The sequence below is a fragment of the Galeopterus variegatus genome, unplaced genomic scaffold (genome assembly GCF_000696425.1).
Source record: "Galeopterus variegatus unplaced genomic scaffold, G_variegatus-3.0.2 Scaffold1530, whole genome shotgun sequence".
NCBI lineage: Eukaryota > Metazoa > Chordata > Mammalia > Dermoptera > Cynocephalidae > Galeopterus > Galeopterus variegatus.
The window spans coordinates 321,285-347,869 of NW_007727641.1; the positions used below are offsets into that span (position 1 = coordinate 321,285).

Sequence of the window (26,585 nt, forward strand, 5' to 3'; positions counted from 1 at the left end):
TCTGCACTCACTAGGTCAGAATGACCCTCTTCCAGGAAACTCCTGGTCCTGCGGTGGTTTCTCCTATGACAGAAGTCAATGGCTATTAAATTGCACTGTAATGATATTTGTTATTTATTGAACATGTGGTGTGTACGAGACATAGTACTAATTCATCTTTCAAATCCTATTCCTTTCTAGAAAGCTATGAGATAGGTATTATTATCCCTGCCTTAGAGATGGAGAGACTGATGTCACAAAGATCAAAAATTTGGCCAAGACCACACAATATAACAAGAGCAATTTCCCACTGTCACATGGCCCACCCACCACATGACATTATGTATGCTTTATTTGTCACTTCTTTCTAGATATTTGAGTAACTTGTAGATGCATACTGTGTCTTTTTATATCTGGATTTCTAGAATACTCATTCAACAGACATTTCAGTATCTACTGCGTGCCAGATACTGTTTGAAGAGCTCCCAGAGTCCGTCCCCTTCAGAAAGCTTTCCTCCATGATTTGGTTAGGTAGTTGACCCTCTTCTCTGTTTTCATCATGGCTTTTTCTATCTTTAACCTTGCATTTAAGACGCTGCATTATAATGATCTGCTTATCTATGTATCTATGTATCTATCTATGTATCTATCTATGTATCTATCTATGTATCTATGTATCTATGTATCTATGTATCTATCTATCTATCTATCTATCTATCTATGTATCTATGTATCTATGTATCTATGTATCTATGTATCTATGTATCTATGTATCTATGTATCTATGTATCTATGTATCTATGTATCTATGTATCTATGTATCTATGTATCTATGTATCTATGTATCTATGTATCTATGTATCTATGTATCTATGTATCTATGTATCTATGTATCTATGTATCTATGTATCTATGTATCTATGTATCTATGTATCTATGTATCTATGTATCTATGTATCTATGTATCTATGTATCTATGTATCTATGTATCTATGTACCCACTAAACTGTTGATTCTTTGAGGACACAGTTCACATCTTACACATCTTATCTATATATGTTTTCTGTAGGGTCTAGCATAGAAAATGTCAAAGTTCTCTGAGTGAATAAATGAACATTCTGTATTGTTTCCACTTCTCACTTGTGGGCTGTGAAAACAGAGTCCATCAAAACACCCGGATGTCTAGTTACAACATAAGGTCTTTGGTACATTTGATCCCCATCCATATCTCTTTAGTGCTCATGAGTTCATGTTTAGCCCTTGCCCTGAGGGAGTTTTCTTCCTGACCTACTGCAGAGCTTCTCACCTGCCTCCTCTTATTCTTTCTTTGGAACGGCCCCTTCCAGCAGGGGGCAGTATGCTTCCCCTCATGCTTTGTTGCCCAAGTAGGAGACGGGGCTAAAGTGGATGGAAATTTTTCACTAAGTTGAGAAAAGTAACAGGATTCTTAGAACAGGAGGTTGAGATGAGATTCCTCTAGCTTCTGCCCTACCTCCTCCCCATGCTCCATAAGGTCAGCTTCCATCTGCAAGCAATTTCCTGAACATTTACAGTCCTCGAATGTCATACAAAGAAGAGTGAATTGTTCAAATACAGGAGTCATTCCTGTCCTGCTGTTTTGCTTTGTGGGAACTTGCTTGCTCCTTAGCACTTTAACCAGATGACTAATGACAGAGAGAAGGAGGTAAGTGACACTCAATTAAAGAGGTTTTTAGCAAAACGAGCATTTGTATAGGTTTGTAGAGGAAGGTGAGACGACTCAAAGAAGACCTGAGGCCGCTTGAGGATGGGTCCAGCCCTGGCACAGGGGGACCGCACCTGCACACTAGCACTGGTTCAGGTATTGAATTACCTATTTGAAAAACTGAGTGAATGCTTAGGGCAAAAGCAAAATAAAGGGAGGTGGGTAACCACAAATGTTTCTTTTTAGAACCTTATTCTGTACGATATGAGTTAGACAATCATTGGAGTAGTTAATGAAAAATGCACTGTTTTGTTTAGACTTCCTTATGCCTAATTAATGGTTTAGTATTGCTTTTATCTTTAATTATAATTGTGAGGTTTGCAATCTGGCCTAGAGAAGCTTTGCTGACCTCAGAATATCTGGTGACCTCATCAAGTCATTAAATGGGATGAGAAAAGGGATGAAAATGGAAGAAACAATTTTTGAGAAAGCCCTAGATGTCAGGCTCTATGCTTGGTCCTTTAGGTAGGTATGTTCTTTCATATAATATTTACCAGAACTGACTGAGCTTAGTTTCATTCATCCTTTTAGATAAATAGATAGATAGATAGATAGATAGATAGATAGATAGATAGATAGATAGATTGATTTAGGATACAGTGAGTGGATAATCTACATAGAAAAAAAAGGGAAATATCCAGGTAAATGGAAAATTGAAGCAGGAAGATTTAGAGCAAATTTTAGAGTCAAAATAATGGGAAAGTTATGGTTTAAAAGTAAAAGCCTAGCCATTGTAGCCTGTGTAGAATAATCAGCTACTGGAAAATATCCTACGGATGAATATCAGGAAAATACATATATATATATAGACTGAAGCTCAAAGAGGTGAGTAACTTGTCTATGATCCTATATCATCTAAGTAACAGAGCATGAATTCACACCCAAGTTTCCCTTTCTCTAGGGATGCCTCTCTCAGCCTCAGGATCTTTATCTCTGAAAGGAAGGAATTAACTGGTTGGCTTCAAAAAGGTCTGGCCCTACCTTCCTTAAGAAGATTAGCATTGTGCTGGCATTTGGTTAAACTGGTTTAACCTATTTAACGTTATCAATGCACTATAAATAAGGACGCTTATTTACAATATTTAATTATAAATAATTTATAATAAGTGAAGTTCACCTCCACCACCAGGGCATTTTTGGAGGCACCTGAGCCTTATAAAACACTAGCCAAATTCCAGTTCTCAAATTATCACCATGAGTTCTTGCTACTGACTGCAGGCCCAGGCCCCGAGGTCTCTTTCCTATGGTCACAAAGAACAGAGAAGAGTAGAATTTAGCAATTCAGGGCCAGGGGTTGTGGGGGAATCTATTCTTTGGGACGATTCTGGCTGTATGGGTATGAGTACAGTGATATCTGCCTGTCCTCCCTTTCTAACAGGTTCTGAGTAGTGCAGGAGACACTGCTCCACAGGACTTAGGGGCAGGACTGGGGATGCAGATGTATCCTGCCCTTTTATGTTTTCACTGAGTAGTTTGTTCTATGGGGAGAAAGAGGAAGAGATCTAGATTGGGTGAGGGGAGTGGGAGAATCAGGGAGGCAAGTGTGCAATGTTACTATGTCAATAAACTGATTAAATGTTAAAAACAAAGAGACTACCTCTAGTTCTTTCTTCTCCCTTTAGCACTGTGGAGGTAGTATGTTCTCAATATGTGCTTATCACTGGCAATACATTGACTGGTGGGAATTCATTAGATGGAAGAGAGAAGAAAATACCTCTTATTGCTCTCCCGCTATCATATTTATATGTTTCATTTGTGGAAAAGAAGTCAAGAACTATAAAGAAGGAAGAAAAGGGAGCCATATGTACGAATGCCACCAGAATGTCACCCAGCTGTCCCACTGGCACCTGAATCAAAACATATTCAAACAAGAAGTTGTTATTCCCATTCCTTCCATCTCCCAATTTGGCCACAACCTAAACTTGCTCAGAAGCCTTCTCCCACCCTCACCCCTCTACTCTGCTTATTTCAGGAGTAAATGTTAGAGTAAGCCAATTAAATCCTGATCAACCGGGAATTGTTATTTGTACCATATATTTGACAATCATTCCCAAACTTCCATCTAATTGAGGTAACCAATGATCAGTGTTGACTACTCTCACATTCCATATCCCAAAGGTCACCTAGTGCTACTGATGTTAATCCTAAGACATCTCCCAAATCCTTCTTGCCATGGCTGCCCACACTGCACTAGCTGAGGCCTCATGATCCCCTCCTGCCTGGTCTCTGCTGCAGGTCTCATCACTCCCAAATACATCTTTCCAAACAGTGATCACAGGGAACCCCTGAAAGTGGAAATCTGACCATGGTACCCCCTTACTTAAAATCCAGTGCATTCCCTTCCCCTCTCCACAAGACCAATTCTGCCTTCTCCACCTAGTACCTTAGGCCCTGTGTAAATCATCCATTTAGTTCACACATATTTATTGAATGCCTACTGCATGTTAGGCACTGCTTGATAAAGGGGGCTTCTGTAGTAATGAAAGTGGTTAAAAATCCCTCTTCTCATGAAACTTCATTCTAGAGAAGGAAGACAGGACAGAAAATTTGATAAGTAAGTAAAGTTTATCGTATGTCACATAGTGTTAAGTTCTAGGAGGAAAAAAAATAAAGCAGGTAAGGGTCATGGGGAGTGTAGGGCTGAAGTCAAGGAGATAGATTGCTGCATTAAATAACGATGATCAGAGAGGGTCTCATTGAGAACGACATTTTGAGTCATTCAAGTCCTGAAACAAGTATAAGAACTAGGCATGCAGTTACATGGGGAATAGCATTCTCAGCAAAGCAAACTCACTCTGTGTGAGTTTAAGGGCTCTGGAAATATCCAGCTACAGAGGGAATGCAGTAGATGAGGTTAGAGAAGTAACTGTGGGAAGGGAGCAGGGATGTCAGATCGTGGAGATCCTGTTAAATCACAGCAAGGTCTTTGGCTTTTACTATGTGTGAGAAGGGAAACCACCAGCAGGGTTTGGAGAAAAGAGTACCACGATTTGACTCTTTTAATGGGACCACTCCGGTGTCTGTGCTGAGAACAGAGAGCAGGAGAATAAAAAGATAAGCAAAGGTATGTCAATTAAGAGGCAACTGTAAACAGTAATAATCCATGGAAAGAATGAGGGTGGCTTGGGGCAAAGTAGAAGCCGTTGATAAACAGGAAGTGGTATGTGAGAGAAAAAGAGACATCAGAGACAATGCCACAATTTTGATACTAAGCAGCTAGAAGAATGGAGCTGCCAGTAACTGAGATACGGAAGGTTATGAGGGATAAGGCGGTTTGGGGAAATTCTCAGTAATTGAGTTTTAAGTGTTTATTTAAATAACATTTAAATTAAGATACCTAACAAACATCCAAATAGAAAAGTCAAGTAGGCTTATAAGATATAAGGTGTGGAATTCATGGAGAGGATTAGAGTTAGATATATGTTTGGGATTGATTCATCAGTATACACATGACATTTAAAAATATGAGATTGAATGAGATGAGCCATGGAGTGAATGTAGATACAGAACAGAAGGAGTCTGAAGATGGAGTTCTGGGGTGCTCCAATGGGTAGAGTTTGGAGAGATAAGGGGTACCAAAAAAGAGGCAGGAACGAGCAACAACAGAGGCAGAAAGATCAACAGGCGAGAGTGGTATCCTGCAAGCAAACAAGAGTCAAGTCGGGTCTCAAGAGCAGAAAGCAATCACTGTGTCAATAACCACTGAGAGGACAAGTAAGGGTAAGACTCAGACACGAGCCCTGGATTTTATAAGGTAAGGCCATCAGTGTCTGAGAAGTACAATTTTGCTGCAGCACAGAGACAAAATCATGTTGATGTGGGTTTAGGATAAAGGAAGGGACAATTTGGAGATCAAGTATATACACAACATTTCCAAGGATTTTCAGAACAAAATGAAAGAGAAAATGAGACAGGATATGAAATCAGGTAAGAGAGAGATTTTTCTCTTTTGACCCAGAGGGGTCTTTGTTTGTTGTTGTGTGGTGTTTTTTATGAATGTGTGTAATAATTGCTCATTATATGTTTTGCAGAGTCATTTGGTAAAGCTGAAAAACTGGGGGAAAGACAGGCAGAGAGAATGTCGGAGTGATGTTCTTCAGCAGGGTATGAGATCTGGCCCACAGGTAGGAAGGGAGTAGGTCAAGCTATGAACTATTCACATTCAGCAGCAGGAAGAATAGAGAGTAGAAGGACACTGACGCAGGTAGGGCACCCACATGTTTACGAGTGTGTAAATATTCTCCTCTGAATGCCGCAATTTTCACAAGAAAGATGAAAGCAACATCATCCACTGAGAGTGAAGAGAGGGTTGCAATTGTTGGAAGTATAAAAGGAGAGAGAAGGAAGTTTATAGTGGCCATCAAGGAGAGCAAGAGAGTGGACAAATTGAAAAAAACTACGGGGTGATTCTTGTGCAGAGTTAAGGGCTCACTTGAGGTCATGATTCTAAAGGAGAAGATCTGGATTCTGCCTGTTCTCAATTGTGATCTGCCATCACCTGCTACCTGCCTTTTGTCCTGAGACCACTGGGGCTTCCTAGAATGTCTGCCACACACTGTGCTCTTTCAGACAGCTTTGCATGTGTTCACATGGACCCCCTTCCTAAACACTGTCCTCTCCCTTCTCCACCTAGCCAACTCCTACTCCTCTTCAGGACTCAGTTTACTCCTAAGTTCTTCCAGGAAGTAAGTACTGATACCTAGATGCAACCTATACTCTCCTCAGTGCTCCCGTACCACCTGTGCACACTTCCCCCAGAGCCCTTGCCACCGCCCCTTTACCTGTGCATCTTCCTCTCTACAGTCCAGTTCAGGGGTTATCAAGCTTGAGCAGACATTAAAATCTCCTGCTGCTTTCTCTTCTCCAATAGTTTTTGATTAAGTGGTGTGGGACCCAAGAATTTGCATTTTTAACAAGGTCCCAGGAGATGCTAATGCTAGTGGGAAGTCAGGAGCAAATCTTTAGAACCACTATTCTAGTTCTTCAAAGATGAGGGTCAAGTGTGACTTACATCTATATTTTCAGCATTTGGCTCTACAGTTCACTTTGGGTAGAAGCTCACAGAAGTTTGATCAAACAGCCAAGGAGCATTGGCTGAGTGGGAGGAAGGAAAGGAAGGTACCTGTACAGTAAGCTCTCTCCCTTCTCGGTTAATCTTCAAGTGGTGCATCCTTCTGTTGGCAAAATTCTCTACATCAATGGTGAATATGTGGGTTTCTTCCTTGCTTAGCTGATAGCGAACCTGTAAGCTTCCTTGAAAGAACAACATTAGAGATTAGAATTTAAAATATACCATAAAATGTGAAGATATGATTAGATTGTCTTTTAATTGATCATTATCGTTTTCTAGGGACCAATACTCAATCTTTTCATCATTCATATTTTTAAAATGTATTGTATATGTTCATCAAAGTCCACATAGAAAATTCTGTGTATAGCTGCAAAATTAAAGTTAGAGAGAGAGAGAGAGAGAGAGAGAGAGAGAGAGAGAGAGAGAGAGAGAGAGAGAGTGTGTGTGTGTGTGTGTGTGTGTGTGTGTGTGGTCTTATCAGAAACCAAAATGACAGTTCTGAAAATAAAACATCTATTTTGTAATTGGACTGTGAAACTTTAATAAGGTAGAGTTAAGATCTTTTCTATTCTTTCTCAATTCCTAACACTTTCTACAACTCTCTTTCTAATTGCCATCTCCCTTTTAGATTTAAGCAAGAGAAAAAGAACTCCATTCTGTCATTGCCCATTGATGTATAATGCCCCTGACTGGAGTGTCTTGTGGTTAGGGGACAGTGACTCACTTTAACCCTTTATGGCCCATTGGGACATTCAAATTTCATTAGAACAGTTTTTTTTTTTTTTCAAATAGCTGTTCTCTATCCATTGCAGATCAGGAAATCAATTTCTTGGGTCTCTTTCAGCATTTCTTACAAAATGGAACAGAACTGAAAAGGAAATATGAGTAGCCCAGGAGACATATTAAGGATAGAAGTATATCAGCTGTGTGTGTGTGTGTGTGTGTGTGTGTGTGTGTGTGCGCACGCAAGAGAGAGAGAGAGAGAGAGAGAGAGAAAGGAGAATATACTAGGTCATAATCCAAAACGGTAGCTCTAGTGTGGATCATATTGAAAGCCATTGTATATGAGAAAAGTGCCATAGGGAGCAGACATTTACTGAGTGGCTACTTTATCTTTGGCACTGTGACTTTTAATCCTTTCCCTGTAATCCCTGGCTGAGAGACTTGAGCTGAGTAGCCCATACCACTTTTCTTCTTTTCCATTCTGCATCAGTCATCTGGTCTAATGTCATTGCAATCCATGCACACCAGATGACAAAACCTCTTCCCTGGATGTACAAGGTATCTCAAAAAGTTCGTGGAAAAATAGAATGAAAAGATAGTGCAATCTTTCAATGAACTTTTTGAAGTACCCTTGTATGTACAGGCAGAAAACAATTAGAGGTGAGGGATACTGTCATAAGCTGATGGCCATTAGGGAAAAAGGAACATTCAGTCAAATTTGAGCCAAGAAGTATTAAGGTGACTCAACGTTTCTCATGCTCCCCCTCAAAAAAATCTCTCTGACCTTCCTTTGCCCTCCCAATTTTCTTATGCTGCCAATACTGAAAAGACAAGAGGCTTGTGAGTAACCAAGCCAGCTTGTGCATGGCTGATTCTCAGTCCTCACCCAAGTATTTGGATTCTTTTGCTCATGGAATGTCAGAATACATACATGTGAAATAAGATCGGAAGATAACCTAAACAGAATATGAAAAAATATTTGGGGGGCTATAACAACATTACCCAGCACAATCAGCCAAAACAAGAAGCTCTCTCCACATCTAATCCTTGCTTTCCTGGTTTGTTCTCTTTTTGGTTCTGACTATTTCAGATTTCCAATTTTTAGTATTATTTTTTCTTATTTTATCACAAAATTAATCATAGCTTCCTAGCAGCAGCATGATTTGTGCTGAGAGGAGTTGGGCAGGGTTGGTAGTGCCATGTGCAGACATGGGGCAAGGCGACTCCACCTGCCTATGGTAGGAAAGGGCCTATCTCGGGCACTCATGGGCTGTTGGGCAGCATGCTCTTCCAAGCTCCTTCTAATTCTAAGAACCTAGGTGTTTTAATAATTAATTCAACCTAGTAAAGTAAATCAGCGAGTGATAATTAAGTGCCAGGCATGGTGATAAATGCCACATTCTAAAGCTATTTGTACTTTTCCCATGATACTGTGTAATTCACACTCACATACATGTTTTTTATGTATTTTTCTATTTTAGACATCACTTGTGTTTTATATATCTTTACTAACACCTGCCTTGCCATCGTAACAGGTACCAATAATCTCAACAGAGAAGCTTTTAAGAAGCTTCTGAAGCTTCCCCAACATCCCAGTTTATGATAAAGCACCTCCACTAGTTCTTCTAGAAATATTTCTCTCATCCTCTTAGAATTTTTGATGCAATCAATACCTCTTAAAGAACCCCAGCGTGATATCCTGAAACCTCTCACTAACTCATTTTCACATGACTTCGAGGAAGAGAAAATTGAATCTATAACTTTTCAAAATAAGTTTGACACCACAAAAGGGTGACTTCCAGTCCTCTGTGAGGCATGGGGGTGAGATGAAGGAGGGTCTGGGGTCAGGGCTGGGGGCGCATTAATTACCCTAGCTTCTTCTTTAGCTACTTGGTTGTGGAGCTAAGAGGCATTCCTACTCCTCCAGCTGTAGGCACTGGTGACTCAGCAGATTACCCTCAGCTTCTTGCCTTGTGTTGCATGTCTGCTTTTCTCTGCAGAACCTGGGACCCAGAGCTATTCCCATCCTCAGGGCCTCCTCTCCCTTCTCTGCTTGCTTCATCTATGCACTTCCATTTCCTCCCTGGCCTCTGATCCTCACCTTCTTCCACAGGCTTACCCCAGTGGTAAACATTGCAGGTTTATAATCCCATAAACAGTGGACTGACAGAGGAAAGGTGCTGTGTATAAATCCAATAAACTAGAAACTGGGCTGACTATACTAGCCAAGAGTGTGCTGTGATTGCTCTAACACATTGTAATGCATTCCTATCTAGTCTTTTTTTTTTTTTTTTTTATTCCTGCTATATTAACATTGCTACATTATAAAGGGCACATGTCATTTTGTGTATGCATACGAACAAAGATGAAGTATTAACAATGTGGAAATTAAAAATAAAACTGATTTTAGGCCCTCTTTCCAAATATGCTTGTGGAAAAAAACATATTTATAATAGGATGACCTTTTGTCACCAGTAAGTACCCTCTCTATTTTTTAAGGGTCCTATTAATGTTGGAGCAGTCAAGTTATATACAGGTTCTGCTGCTGCTGCTGCTGCTAATTATTCTCCTTCTCTTTCACTTTCTTCTTCTTCCAGTGTCTTCAGACAAAATTCCTGTCATTACTCTTAGAATTAAGCCATAGGTATTATCAATACCATTAAATATATATATATATATGTATGAACACAATGATGAGGAATCTTCTTCAAAGAGGGGGCAGTCACATCCTGACAACTTGCTCGTCACTTTCTGGACAGAGTTAAACCCCTTGGATTAACACACATATTTCATCATGATTGAGTTTCTGTTTATCAACCCAGTTTCACCTGGAATACTTTTTATTTTTTTAATTTTCTCCATTTTACAAGTAAAAAATTGTTGGGAAGTGAATAACTTCATATTTCTTAGTAAGTTATGGAGTCAGATTTAGAAATTAACTCTAGTTGGTTCCAAACAGCACAGGTTTCCCATGCACAATGACCCCAAGTGATAATCTCTGCCCAGAATGCCCTTCCATGACAACCCTTCTCATTAAGTTCATTCCCTCCCATCCTTTAGAATTCAGCGTGATGTTACCTCTCCCAGGAAGCCTTCCCTGGCTTCTCTAAGACGCCCTCCTTTGCTCCTACAGTCCCCGTAATCACCTTTATCCTAGCATGTACTGGGTTGCGTTGTCTATTACTTTCTTATCCCCCCCACAAATCTGTAAACTCCTTTGGGATCAAGACATATATTACCCATCCTTGGGTTCCCAGTGCCTGGTCCATGGTAAATAATCAGTAAATACCGAAGGAAGGAGGCAAGGAAGGAAGGAAAGAAGGGAGAAAGGGACAAAATAATTCAATGGAGTTTAGAAATATTTTATACTTAAAGCAGTAACTTCTCTAAAATAGCACAACTCTAAGTGGTACTTATTTTCAGTAAGTCCAGAGGCCAGTTGTTCTTAGATACTGCCTCACCCTCGTGTTTATTGGCCTGTTATTGGGTTTACATCTATGTGAAAATTGCGAAGGATTTTCCATGACAAAGGAATTTGATAATTCCGGTGGCCCAAGGTAAGCAGTATCTGCACTGAGTTAGCTTCCTTCCCACCTGGGTCTGAGGCTGTCTCAGAAAATTCATGCAGATTTGAACTCCCACCAACTTCTTTGAACCTTCTGCCTCTTGCCAGTGTTTAGCATTCCAGCTTTTTTAAAAAATATACTTCTGGTTTTGCCTTATATGCTGAGTCTGGTGGTTTTCAAATTTGTTTTGAATTGAAACACTTTACTCACATGAGATCTACAATGAAGAGTATTATAAAAAAAAAAAAAAAAAACAGAAAAATGTGGAGCTACTTGAGTTAAAGAGGGGGTGGGGGCCTATAGAGAACCTCCCACCACCATTGTCCTCTGTTCCTTTACCCCATTCCCACCCCACAAACTCATTTGGCTTCCTTGGTCTCCCGGGAACACAGTGAAAAACACATGTCCCTTCAGAGAGATAACTCGCCCTAATGGAATTTGGTCACAAACAGTAGAGCCCGGCAGGCTCTTATATCATTCATTTGAGGCCCACAAGGCACAGGCCAGAGAACAGCCCCTCTCCGCAGGCCTGACCCTTGTGAGCTCACACTCCAATGTCCAGAGGTCAGATCTGACAATCTTATGATGCAGTTTGGCTAGGCTTTAAGTTGATCAATGTTGGACTCTCTGCACACATTGAAGCAGGTATAACTGGCTCAGAAAAGGACCTTGCAGGCTAAAGAGAAACTATGCTCACCTTGGGACATGTTGGACCTGTTTTCAAAGCTACTTCACAAAGGATATTGTAGCAAGAATTGCATGATTTATACCCTGCTTGACAATCAGCTACAGAGAAGAATGCAAAATGATGGGCTAGAAACTTAGAAATGAAAAGTCCCAATAACATCTAGCTCAGCATCTTCTGGTCAGACTTATGGTAAAGATTCTTGTACCTCAATAGTTCAAGAATATTATTTTTGTTTGTTTTACCTTTTCCCACTCTTCTAGTGCTCCTACTTTAATTTATCTTTCACACTGCCATTAGCGTGTAATAACATGTATTTGGCCATGTGACTCTAGTGCTTAAAAATGTTTAAGTCTTCCTAATTCTACATGATAAATTCTAACTTCTTAGCCTGACATTTGAGGCCCTTTCCTTAACTTTCCAACTTCATCACATATGTATTTTTCATATCTTAATCACACCTGAACAATCAGCATCTCCCCCCACCCCCAGATATGCCTCTCCTTGTTTCTACATGGGTGTGTTTTTGTTTTGTTTTGTTTTTGTTTTCCCCTCAGCTGAAAATACCTGTGCCTCTTTATGTTCCTGGCAAGCTCCTCCTCATTCTTTAACACCTAGTTCACGTGACCAGGTCTCCACTTGCCCTTGAGACTGATATATTTCCTTCCACTACATTGCCACTGTGCTCACTTTTAATACCAATCTCAATTTATCATGACTCTTTTGTCTTTCTCCGTCTTTTCAATTTAAGCTTCTGTAGGAAGAATTGCTGCTTATTCACTTCTGTGTGTACAGAGGATAAAACAGAGCCTCCTATCTTAAATCTCCAGAAGACATTTGTTGAAGAAAACAGCCACTATGGAGAAGGTTATCACCACTTCACCAAAATTACAAATGGATATTCCTTCAATGCCTGCTGTGTGTAAGACACTAGAGAAACAAATAATTATAACACTAGAGTTCTGTCTTTAAAGAGTTAATAAACTAGTTGAAGGAAACAAAAGCAACAGTCATACTTGCTGCTCTGATGTGCCTACCACACACATTAGTCACTTTACCTGGTACTAAACATTTTTCTTTTTTATCAAATTTTCAGATTAGAAAGTGGAATTTCAGAGGGGCAAAATAACTCCACAAGTAAAAAAATACATATATATATAATAATAGTATTCACAATGAAATGGGATTCAAACCCAGGAGTACAGAACTCTAAAGGGTATAAAGTACTTGCTCTTTCCAGTGTACCGTGCAGCCTCCAACGAGGTGTGCAGTCGCACAGAAGCATGAGTGGATGGACAGAGAAATGGATGCATGGGCAGAAGGAAAGGTGGATAATTTGATAGATATTACAGGATGCATGTTTTGTGAATTCAAAAGCAATATGTAGTTACAAAGGTTAAGACAATCAGAGAAAGTTTTTCAGAGAAAAAGATTTATTGAAGGAAGGTAGATTTTAGATGGGGAAAACGTGATAAACTATGCAGGCGTTGAGATATGAGTATACTTCAAAAAGTTCATGGAAAGATTTGTATTATCTTTCAATTCTATTTTTCCACACACTTTTTGAAGTACCCTCGTATAAGCAGAACAATATAGATGGATTTCACCACACCTGAAGCAGTAGAACTGTAGTCCAATAGAGTTGATGAGAACCTTAGCAGACACCTACCCAACCAAACTCCTCATTTTGAAAAACAGGGAGACGATGACTCTGCAAGATGAGTGGGAACTTGGGAGAGAGTTGCAAGGAGAAAGCCCACACTCAAGGTCTGGAGTGAAAAGCCAAAGAATTTGGATTTGTTTCTGTAAAGAGGGATCCCATAGGAGCTTTAAACACAGTGTGGCTGGACTAATTTACACAAAATGATATTTTAAGAAAGTTGTCCTGGGTATCCCAATGTGCATGTCAGATCTAAAGGAGAAGACAGGAAGTACTATTGGCTCTCACAATATCAAAGGGAAGACTGGTCCAGGCACTGGACCACCCCTGTGGAAGTCCATTCTCATATTTCCTTTAACAAAGCATTTCCAGTTTCTTGCTTTACCATTTCAGTTTGAAAGAAAAGCGCTTCCACATGCTGATTCCTTTCCATTCCATATCAGTCCCTATCAAGCCCAGACTTATGCAGGTTCCAACGCACCCTTCAGTTTCTACTAACCAGACTTCCTCACCAACCAGCTGCTCTTCCAGTCTTATCACCTCTCTTATTGCTCAGGTCAAAATTCCAGGAGCCATCCTTGCTTCCTTCATTTTGTTTCCCTCACCAGCACCCTGCACACATCCCACATCCAAGTCATCCACAGCCCTCTGTTCTCTGCAAAATAAACCCTGCACCTCTTAACCTCTTTCCTGCTCCTCCAGCACACCCTACTGCAGTCCACCACCATCTCCCGCCTGGACCATGACAACACATCTGAACTTGTCACTCGGATTTCAGTCTTCCCTCCCCATTTCCCCACACCATCTATTCTCTACACAGCACTCAAAACACATATTTAACATATAAATCAGATGCTGCTGCTTAAAATGTTTTAATGGTTCTCCAATGCATTTAGAATAAAATCCAATTCTATGATATAGCCTGCAATGCCTTATATGATTTCCCCCCTGTACCTCTTTGATTTCACTTCATACCACATTTGCTCTCACACTTTGAACTCCAACTGCTACTGACCTACTTTATGTTCCCCTAATGTACCCAGCTCACTCCTGCCTCAGAGGCTTTGTTCCTGCTATTCTCTCCACCTGAAATGCTCCTCTTACAGATCTCTCCAGAAAGATCCTCCTTATATGATTTCCCCCCTGTACCTCTTTGATTTCACTTCATACCACATTTGCTCTCACACTTTGAACTCCAACTGCTACTGATCTACTTTATGTTCCCCTAATGTACCCAGCTCACTCCTGCCTCAGAGGTTTTGTTCCTGCTATTCTCTCCACCTGAAATGCTCCTCTTACAGATCTCTCCAGAAAGATCCTCCTCATTTATGCCTTAGGTCCAATGTGATCCATACAGCAACGCCTTCCGTATCCATGCACACTCACCTGAGCACCTCCATCTAACTGCTTTTCAAATTGCCGTGACTGATTAGTGCATCAAAATTAATATCAGACTTAAGTATTTGTTATTGCTAATAATCGCAGCCCCTCCATAATTCTAATGATAAGAATACCACTTTCTAACTACAATCTCCTCCTTTTCTGGTCCCTTTCTTCTAATGCCTGGACTCCCCCAATACTTAGTGCAAGGACTAGTAATTAATCTCACCAGCTTCTCAGTGTTCCTCAACCCCTTCATGTCCCATCTTCTCTCCTTGCCCAGCTCAAATTTCCAGGTCCATCACTCAAGTCTGAAGTCCTTTGGCTCCCTCTTACCTTATTGAATGTGGACATTTGCTTTGTAGAACCATAATTGCTTACTATACTTCTGCACAGCTTCACTGGCAGAAGAAAACACAGACCAGAAGAACTCCTCATAGCCACCTTAAATTCATGACCACCATCTTCAAGTGGGCCTTTTCTGTGTCCTCACAATCACAGCGATTTTTCTATGTCCATTCACCTATTGGCTCAGGCAAACATTCAATGCCTTCTTTTCTTTCTTAGTCCTTCAACTCTGCTTTCTTCTTCCTCTTAGCTAAGAACCTTGTCTCTTGCCTCACTAAGAAAACTGAAGCAGTCAGAAGAGAACTACAAACACCTGCCACCATATTTACTGACCTGTCAATTTCTGAACACATGTGCTTCTTTCTTAGTCCTTCAACTCTGCTTTCTTCTTCCTCTTAGCTAAGAACCTTGTCTCTTGCCTCACTAAGAAAACTGAAGCCGTCCGAAGAGAACTACAAACACCTGCCACCATATTTACTGACCTGTCAATTTCTGAACACATGTGCTCTGGTTTCCTTTCTGTCAGTTTACATGAGCTACTCAGGCTCTCATCTAATGCCAACCTATCCATTCCTTTTCATCCTTCTCATCTGTTCAAAGATGCCACTTAGGCAACACCCCCTTTTCCTTTACGTTTTTTTTTTTTATTTAATTCTCTCTTCTACATCATTCCCATTAGCATTTTTCCTATCTTAAAGGAAAAAAAAAAGAAAACCTCTTCAATTTTCTTAACCTCAGCTATTGTCATATTTCTCTGCTCTCTTCTGGTCTACAATGAAACTTCTGAGGCATTATCTCTAATTTCTGTCTCAAATTTCTCTTTCTTAAACGTACTCCAGTCAGATTTCTCCACTGGGTGTCCACCAAGGCTATATTGCCAAGGTCATGAATGACATACATTCCTAATCCAATTTTCTATTCACAATTCCCATCTCACGCTTATTAGCATCTAACACAGTCACACTCTTCTCTTTATAAAACATTTTACTCTTGTAATATTTCCCTCTCATAATTTTCTTTCTATTTCACTGGCCATTCTTTCTCCCTCTCCATTGCTGGTTTCTCCATTTCTTTTTACCCTCTTAATGTTGAAGTTCCAGGGCTCAGTATACAAACACTTCTTCTCTATCAATATTCACAGCCTTGATAATCTCATCCAGTGTTGTGGTTTCATCTGTTTAATTTCCTAGGGCTGCTGTAACAACATAGATCTGGAGGCTGGAGATTTGAAATCAAAGTATCTGCAGGTCCTCACTTCCTCTGAAGGCTCTAGAGGAGAATTTGATCTTGTCTCTTTTTAGCTTCTGGTAGCTCCTGACAATCCTTGGCATTACTTGGCTTGTAGCTGCATCACTCAAATTTTCTTCCTCTATCATAATGTCACATGGCCTTCTCCCCTTTTTGTGTCCCTATATATCTCTTGTCTCTGTATCCACATCTCCCTCTCCTTAAAAGGACACCAGTTATTGGATTTAAAACTCTCAAATCCAATATGGCATCATCTTAATTTATCTAATTACATTTGTTAAGACATTATTTCCAAATGTCACATTCTGAGTTCCAGGCAGACATGAACTTAAGTGGGTTGGGGCAAAAATAACTAGCTACTGTTATTGTTATAATCAATGCCATCAAAATGTCATTGGCTGCCCATTTTGTTCCAGGGATTATCTTAAATGCTCTTCTCATATTTCATCATTTAGTTCTCAAAAAAATACGACATGCACATTAGTATTTTATATTAATTTTACATATAGAATAAATGTTGGAATGTCTAACCTGGTTGGACATTTAAACATCAGCCATTTTATGCAGATACCTCCTATAATTTGACTGTGATTTACATCCCTCTGAAGGTTAACAGCCATGCTTGGCATCTTTCCTTAGTACCCACTGCATGTAAATAAATAAATAAATAAACAAACAAATAAATAAATAAAGCATTTAATGAAATGAAGACATATGATAATCCCACTTTGTTAGACTTCACAGAGAAAACATTAAAACATGATTTGTGTCCATTCTGAAGTCAAACTCCATTGTCCAGCACTTATCCTTAAATCGTTGCTTGCACAATTAAATCTTAAATACAATGAGATAAGACATTGATGAAAGAAATTATAGAAGACACAACTAAATGGAAGAAATAGCCCATGTTTATAGATTGGAATAATTAATATTGTTAAAATTTCCATACCACCACAAATACCCTACATATCCAGTGCAATTCCTATCAAAATTCCATTGGCAATTTTCAACGAAATAGAAACAGACAATCCTAAAATCATATAGAACCACTAAAATTCCTTAACAGCCAAAACATTTTTGAGAAAGAATACAAAACTGAAGGCATCACACTCACTGATTTCAAAGTATATTACAAAACTACGCTAATCAAAACCATATGGTACTAGCATAAAAAAGACACAAAGACCAACGTAACAGAACAGAGAACACATAAATAAACTCACACATAAACAGACAACTAACATCAAAAACATCAAAAAATACACTATAGGAAAAGTACAGTCTCTTCAATAAATACTGCTAGAAAAACTGAATATCCACATGCAAGAGAATAAAATTAGATTATTTTCTTGTATGCAAAAACCAAATTGACAGCAAAATGATCAAAAGAGAGAAAAGACAACCTTCAGAGTGGGAGAAAATGTTTGCAAACTATGCATCTGACAAGGGATTAATATCCAGGATACGCAAGGAACTCAAACAACTTAACAGTAAAAATACAAATAACCCAATTAAAAAATTGGCAAAAGAGCTGAATAGGTATTTCTCAAAGGAAGATATATGGATGGCCAACATACACATGAAAAGATGCTCAACATCACTCAACATCAGGGAAATGCAAATCAAGGCCACATTGAGATATCATCTCACCACACTTAGACTGGCTATTAGCAAAAAGATGGAGAATAACAAATGCTGGTGAGGATGCAAAGAAAGAGGAACTCTGCAAACTTAGAGAAAATTATGTTAAGTGAAAAAAGCCAGGCACAGAAAAAGAAATACTGCATGTCCTCAATCAGAGTTGGGAGCTGAAAAAAAAAAAAAAAAGAAAAGATAAAGAAAAACAAACAAATAAAAAAGGAAGAAAAAAAAGATACAACAGTAACAATAATACATTGAATTTTTTTTTTCCTTTTTTTGTCTTTTTTTTTAGTGTCCAGCAACGGATCGCAACCCTCAGTGTCGCGCCCGTACCGGACCGGGACCGGCAACGGGATCGCAACCCTCAGTGTCGCGCCCGTACCGGACCGGGACCGGCAACAGAATCACAACCCTTCAGTGTTGCGCCCACACCTCGCTCAGCCAGTGAGCGGGAACCGGTCTGTATGTGGGATCCGAACCCTCCACGGGAGCGCCACCATGCTCCCAAGTGGCACACTGTAGCAGTGCACACCGGGCCGGCCCTAATATATTGAATTTTTAAAAGCAGAGAACGGAACTGAGGTTACTGGAGGTACAAAAGGGGGAGGGGGAGGGGGGTAAGGGAGGAATTGATTAAGGACCATGAAAAATGATAATATTGTATAATGTTGAATATATTAATTACCCTGATTTGAGCATCACATATGGCACACAGGTAATGATATTCAATTTTGCACTCCATGTATATGTACAAGCAACTGTATTTCAAAAAAACAAACAAAAAACCAGAAAAACTAGTTAGAAATGGAATGCAAGATGTGCAGCCGTTAAACTCCTAGAAGAAAACACATGAAAAATGCTCCTTGACATTGGTCTTGGAAATGATTTTTTGTATATGATACCAAAAAAGGTACAGGCAACAAAAGAAAACATAAGCAAGTAAGACTACATCAAACTAAAAAGCTTCTGTACAACAAAGGAAGAAAAAAAAATCAGGAAAATAAAAAAGAGATAAAAAAATTAGAGATAATATTTGCAAACTTTATATCTGATAAGAGGTTAATATCCAAAATGTATAAGAAATTCAAACAAATCAATAGCAAAAACAAATAACCTGATTTAAAAATGGGCAAAGGAAATAAATAGACATTTTCTCCAGAGAAGACATACAAATAACCAACAGGTATACAAAAAGGTGTTCAATATCATTACTCATCAGAGAAATGTAGATCAAAACCACAATGAGATATTACCTCACACCTGTTAGTAATAGCTATTATCAAAAAGACAAGAGACAACAAGTATCAGTGAGGGTATGGAGAAAAGAGAACCCTGTACATTGTTGTTGGGAATGCAAATTGTTTCAGCCATTATGAAAAACAGTATGAAGGTTTCTCAGCAAATTAAAAATAAAACTAACATATGATTCAGCAATCCCATTTCTGGGCATACATCCAAAGGAAATAAAATCAGTACCTCAAAGAGATATCTGTACCCCCATGCTCATTTCAGCATTTTTCATAGTAGTCAAGATATGGAAACAACCTAATAGTCCATTGAGGGATAAATAAATAAATAAAATGTGGTATATATATTTATGATACTCTTTTTCTATGCAAATGACTTTTGAGTTAAAAGTCAGATGGGTTGTGGAATATTTTGTGCAAAATACACACACACACACACAGTGGAACATTCTTCAACCATACAAAAGAGGGAAATCCTTCCATTCCTGACAATGTGGATGATCCTGGAGGACGTTATGCTAAGTGAAGTAAGCCAGACACAGAAAGATAAACACTGTATGTTCTCACTTATATGTGGAATAGCAGTGAGTAGAATGGCGGTACCAGGGGATGAAATGGGGAGATGCTGGTCAAAGGCAACAAATTTTCAGTTATAATATGAACAAGTTTTGGCAATCTAACGTACAGCATGGGTGGTGATGGATGTATTAATTAGTTTGATTGTGGTAATCATTATACAATTTATATGTATATCAAATCATTACATTGTACACCTTCAATATAGTCTACCTTTATTTGTAAAGTAAGCAATAAAAAAAAGATGACTCCAAATTTTAGAATATAATGATATTTTTAAGCTTCTTGAAATAAGTGACATTTTGTGCTTTAAAAAAAAATTGCAAACTCTGTGGAAGATAAGTCACTTTGCAGGGCAAAGGTAAACATTAACGTTGTTCTCCACAGTTTCTCTTAGGCAAGGTGAGGAAAGATTAGAACTGAAAAGAATGAGCTATACTAAAGAAAACATTTTCAGCTATTTGAGAATTTCTCATGAGTCAGTAACTTCAATGTGCTGAGCAATCCCATATCCACTGAGCCATGATGGTTTTCTAGGGCTCGATTCATTTCTTATTCAAAAACAACCTTGAAAACTCCCAGAGGAAGTAATACACAGGTACCAAATCCACCAGCCTAGTCAGTGATGGGTTCTGATTTACTTTTTTTCAGCCCTATTCTAAGCACCTTAATAAGTAACAATTATCCTCTTCTATTTTCAGTGCTTCTGTTTACGTTTGCACAAAATATTCCACAACCTGTCTTACCTTTAACTCAGAACTCATTTGCATAGAAAAAGAGTCTCATTACCCAAAATGAATGCAGACCAACTGCCATGCTTGCATGGCAATTTTTATTTTTCAGTTGGTGTATATGAGTGAAACTAAACAGGTTCCTCAGTTCTGGCCTGTCCTCTGAATCCATGCTTCACAGCGCGTGTAAAACAGCAGCTCCACAAAACTCCATGGGAGAGAATGGCTGATACTTTACCTACTAAAGATCTGTTTCCTTTCTTCTGAGACTCACAGTTTACTCACATTTACAAACTTTCTCCTCTTTTTTGTATATAATTTTTGTGGTTTGAAGGCGATAGTCATTAGGACTCAACATAGTAATTAGTTTTTAAGGTATTATTCAGGACGAGACAGCTTTGTAAATTTTATGTTCAGTTTTTATGATTCACTTACATTTGAATATAGATGCTTTTGATCATGAAACTTAAAACTTTATCATACTTGGAACTAATGTTAGTGATTGTGTGTTTTGAACATTTTTAAGAAGATTTAATGACCATAGATACTGACAGTATAAAGCGATGCAAATTTACAGGAATATTAGGCAGCAATTTGTGGTTTCTTACCTAGTTGGCTGAAATGCTACTGAAGGCCACTACTTCTCTCTGACGAGGAGCTCATGTTCATTTTCTTACATTTCTGTGGTGTCCCGAGCAGGGCTCAACTACAGCAGGCTGTCCATCAACACCCATTACGTTCCTGTGCTTGGAAGTAATACTCATAAAGTCTCTGCCCAGACCTATGTCCTGAAATATTTCCCCTATGTTTTCTTCTAGAAGTTTTACAGTTTTGGATCTTACATTTAAGCATTTAATCCATTTTTATTTGATTTGGGTATATGGTGAGAGATAGGGATCCAGTTTCACTCTTCTGCATAAGGATCTCCAATTTTCCCAGCAACATTTATTGAAAAGGCAGTCTTCCCCCAATGTATTTTTTTGGCTCCTTTGTCAAAAATCGGTTGTCTGTGGGTACTTGTATTTATTTCTGAATTCTCTACTCTGTTTCTTTGGTCTATGTGTTTGTTTTTATGCCAGTAATGTGCTGTTTTGATCACTATTGCTTTGTAGTATATTTTGAAGTCAAGGAGTGTGATCCCACTCCCCAACTTTGGTCTTTTTGCTCAGGACTGCTTTGGCCATTTGGGATCTCTTGTTATCCCATATGAATGTTTGATCTAACTGTGAAGTATGTCATTGGTAGTTTGGTGGAGATTGCACTGAATCTGTAGATCACTTTGGGTAGTATGGTCATTTTGACAATATTCATTCTTCCAATGCATTAACAAGGGATGTCTTTCCATTATTTGTGTCTTTTAAAAATTTCTTTAATCAGTGTTTTATAGTTTCCATTGTAGAGATCTTTCACCTCCTCAGTTAAATTTATTACTATGTATTTTTTGTTCTTGTTGCCATTGTAAATGGTGTAGCTCTCTTGATTTCTTTTGTTGCTAGTTCATTTTTTGGTGTATGGAAATGCTACTGACTTTTGTATATTGATTTTGTATCCTGAAACTTTACTGAATTTGTTTATCAGGTCTAGGAGTTTTTGGGGAGAGTCTTTAGGTTTCTCTATGTACAAAATCATGTCATTTACAAACAGGGACAACTTGACTTCCTCCCTTCCAATTTGGATTTTCTTTATTTCTACCTCTTACCTAACTGCTCTGGTTAGGACTTCCAATACTATGTAAAAAAGAAGTTGTGAGAGTGGGCATCCTTGTTTTGTTCCATTTCTTACTTGGAAAACCTTCTTGTTCCATTTCTTACTTGGAGAACCTTCAGCTTTTCCCCATTCAGTATGATGTTAGTTGTGGGATTATCATAAATAGCCTTCATTTTATTAATATGCTTTCCATCTATACCTAATTTGTTGAGAGTTTTTATCAAGAATGGTTGTGGGATTTTATCAAATGCTTTTTCCACATCTATCAAGATGATCATATTTTTTTTCTTTTGTTCTGTTGATGTGATGTATTACTTTTATTGATTTCCATTAATTTTACTGTGTGTTGAACCATCCTTACATCCCTGGGAGAAATCCAACTTGATCACAGTATATAATTTTTATGAATAATACTTCAGAAACACAGGTAACAAAAACAAAAGTTAACAGATGGTATTATATTAAAGCTTCTGCACAACAAAAGAAACAATCATCAGAGTGCAAAGACAACCTGCAGAATGGGAGAAAATATTTACAAACTATGTATCTGACAAGGGATTAATATCCAGAATATACAAAGAACTCAAACAACTCAATAATAAAAAAACAAGTAATCTGATTAAAAAATTGAAAAAGGAGCTGAGCAAACACTTTTGGGAAAACATACAAGTGGCCAATAGGCATGTGAAAAAATGCTGAACATTGTTATTCATCAGATAAATGCAAATCAAACCACAATGAGATATCATTTCACCCTATTTAGAATGGCTATTACTAAAAAGACAGAAAATAACAAATGCTGGAGAGAATGTGCAGAAAGGGGAACATCACACATTGTTGGTGGGAATGCAAATTAGTACAGCTACTATGGAAAACAGTATGGGGATTTCTCAAACAACTACAGATAGAACTGCCATATGATCCCGCAATTCCCCTGCTGGGTGTATACCCAAAGGAAAGGAAGTCATCATGTCGAAGGTGTATCTGCATCTTCATGTTTATCACAGCTCTATTTACAATAGCCAAGAGTTGGAACCAATCTAAACGTCCAGTGATGGATGACTAGATAAGAAAAGCACAGTGTACATACACAATGGGATACTACTCAGACATAAAGAAGAATGAAATTGTGCCATTTGCAGCAACATGGATGAGCTTGAAGAAAGTTATGTTAAGTAAAATAAGCCAGGCATAGAGAGAGAAATGCCACATGTTCTCACTCATAAGTGAAAGCTAAAAAAGTTGATATCATAGAAGTAGAGAGTAATGTGGTGGTTACTGAAGACTGGTGGGGGCAAGAGGAAGGAAAGGGATGGGGAAAGAGTGGTCAGAGTATACTAAATATTAGAGATATAGGAAGAATGGGATCTAGTGTTCTATAGTAGTATAGGGAGACTATAGTTAACAACAAAGTACTGTGCATCTTTGAAAAGCTAGTCAAGATGATGTTGAATGTTCCTAAAACAAAGAAGTGACAAATGTTTAAGATGATGGATATACTAAGCACCCTGATATAATCATTGTTCACAGTATGAATGTACACAAATAGCATATTGTACCTCAAAAATATATGCAATTATCATGAGTCAATTTAAAAAAGTAATTGAAAAGAAGGAAAAAAGATAAATGGAGAGCAGAAAAGTAGTTACAAGAGACAGGGAATGAGATTAGTAGACTGGTACAAAGTTGTAAAGTTACAGTTATATAGAATAAGTTCTGGTGGTGACAGTAGCTAATATTATTATATTATATTATATATTTTAAGATAGTTAGAAAAGAGGATCTTGAATATTATAACCCCAAAGAAATGATAAATGTTTAGGTGATAGATATGCTAACTATTCTGATTAGATCAGTATACAACATATGCGTGTATTGAAACAACAAACTGTACCCCATAAACATGTACAGTGAAAAAAATACATTAAAATTTAAAAATAAAAATGATAATTAATAAAACACCCATTATGTGCCAGGTATGATGTTATGAACACTATCTAGAGAAGAAAGACAGTCTTCCTCCCAAGATACCCACATCCTAGTGAGTGACTTGGAACAATAAGCAGACTATTACAGTTCAGTGAAGAGGAACATGAGGTGGGAGCTACACAGGGGAAACTGGAAAATCACAGAAACCTCGCCAAGGGAGATAAACCCTGAATTGGGATCTTGAAAAACTTCAGAAAATTAATGGAAATATAATCATTATCTTTCTTCTATTCTTCCACAAGCTTTCTGAAGTACCTTTGTAAAAACTAGCCATGAGGACAAGAGGAAAAGAGAGGATTTACTAGAAGAAAAAACATGTCAAAGGCAGGGGAGATATAAAAGGGATGGGGTGCATGTCTGTGGTTGGCTGGCAAGTAGGTATGTCTGTGTGGAATAAAAAACAATACTTGTCAGAAAAATTGGGATATGAAGCAAAACTCTGACTGTTAAGGAAGCCCTTAATTCTATCTAGCCATGATTTTTAAAAAAACCATCATTTTGCTTTTTCTAAGTGTTACCTATGAAAATAATTTCAAAAGAAGCACTGCCATGGATGTCAGTTGTGATACATTTTCCAATGATGTCATTCCAGGGAGTGGGGGTGGCAGGTAGCAATTTGACCCACGGCACAAATTTGTCCACATAGCAGGAAATGAGGCCACACTGTACTTAATACCCAGTTCTAAACTGTACTCAGCATCTAAGAATGTGTGCAACACTTAATGAGCCTTCAAAAAAATGTGTTTTGGGTTCAGAATGATGATTTGTAAAGTTTAAAGATTTGAAAGGTGTAACTTGGTCAGACGGGTCCCCACACTCATTGGTCCTAGTGTCCATTAGCTTCCAGCAGCCTGACGACTGCAGAGAAGACGGAGCAGTTAGTGACAGCTTCAGGCACTTCCATAAATGAAAATATAAATGATGGTCAATTAGAGATGATTTCCTAAACCATTTGCTAAAATCATTAACAAATAGTGTAACTAGCTCAAGAATAACTTCAGGCACTTTTCACAATGCAAAGTCATCAGGATATAAATATAGGATCCTGTTTACTGTCATAAAAACAATCACATGGAGAGCTTTTTTGGGTGGGTGGGGGAGAGGACTCCAAGTCCTGCCTCTGGAGTCCCACCTGTTCTGTGATGTGCTAAGGTCTTTAGTCATCAGCCAGCCAGTATGTGCTTACTGAGTGCCTAGTATGCACCTGTCTTTTTCTGGGCCTTGGGACTCATGGAGCTCACACCTATCAGAGAGCCATCTACAACAAAATAAGTGTCATGACCCATAGAAAATGCCCCAGGCTCTGGGGAAAATACAATGGGCAAGAGAGGAGGCCGGCCTGAGTTAGGATCCACCGACAGTCCTTTCTCTAGCTTCTCTGCCTATGTTAGCAACAAATCTGCCTTTCTCCATCATGCCTTTGACAGTGTTACTTCTCTGTGAAGAAACCACCCTGCACATCAAAATCATAAAGTCCAATCCCTGGCCTGTATTCTCTAGTCTCATCTCAACCTGTCTGTTAGCTGTATTTCCAGGAATGCCCTCCCAGTGTCCTATACTCCATGCAAAAGAGACCTACATCTTATTATTATTTTCCCCACTTTTCCTTTTACGTAATAGATGCTGCCTAAATACCAACCAAATGAAAGAATGAATGCATTTCAGAAAACCTGTGCATAGAAACAAAACTAATGCCACCTTTTTACTACATAAAATATATTTGTTCCCTAATGGCAAAGTTGAAAAAGAGACAAGTTTGCTTTTCTTGAAAGAAAAAAAAAGTAATTACATTTGGGTTTCCCCAACATTTAGCAAAGATCTGCAGAGCTCGCTAAGCAACACTTCAGAATTGAAAATGTATTCTGGTTCAAAGAAACATGGGAAACTTTCTGACAGGAAGTTTAATTCACCATGTACAGCTGGGCTGGGTCAGATGTGAAAGGGCTTTTCACGCTGTTCCCCTGAATTTAGGTTTGTAAGGCAGGTGTTTGACGAGAGAGTGAAGGTACTTATGGACAGAATATTCTAAGACATATTTTGCAAAAATTAGAAAGAAAACCTTCAGTCCTCAATGAAGGGATGTCCCAGGGTGGAGAGGGATGGAAGGAAGTAAATCATCTGAAGGGTTATAGATAGCATTCAGGCAAAATTAGATAAGAGAAAAGATCACTTCGGGCAGTATTTGGTGACAGGTTGTATGCAATAAGGCAAAGGGAAGAGCCATGAGCCTAGATTCCAAGACCAAGGATGGTCTGGGCCCAGCAGGGTCTCCAGTCCCATCACTCACCTT

The 26,585-nt window shown here is 38.6% G+C and overlaps 1 protein-coding gene across 1 annotated transcript in view; it reads right to left on the minus strand.

The window, feature by feature from the left end:
* Nucleotides 1-26,585, minus strand: part of LOC103594322 (contactin-associated protein-like 5) — a 113,754-nt gene that overhangs the window by 46,393 nt on the left and 40,776 nt on the right. Inside the window, exon 3 of the mRNA XM_008577539.1 lies at nt 6,846-6,976. Coding sequence (XP_008575761.1) covers nt 6,846-6,976 — 131 coding nt within the window. The remainder of the gene's footprint in view (nt 1-6,845; nt 6,977-26,585) is intronic.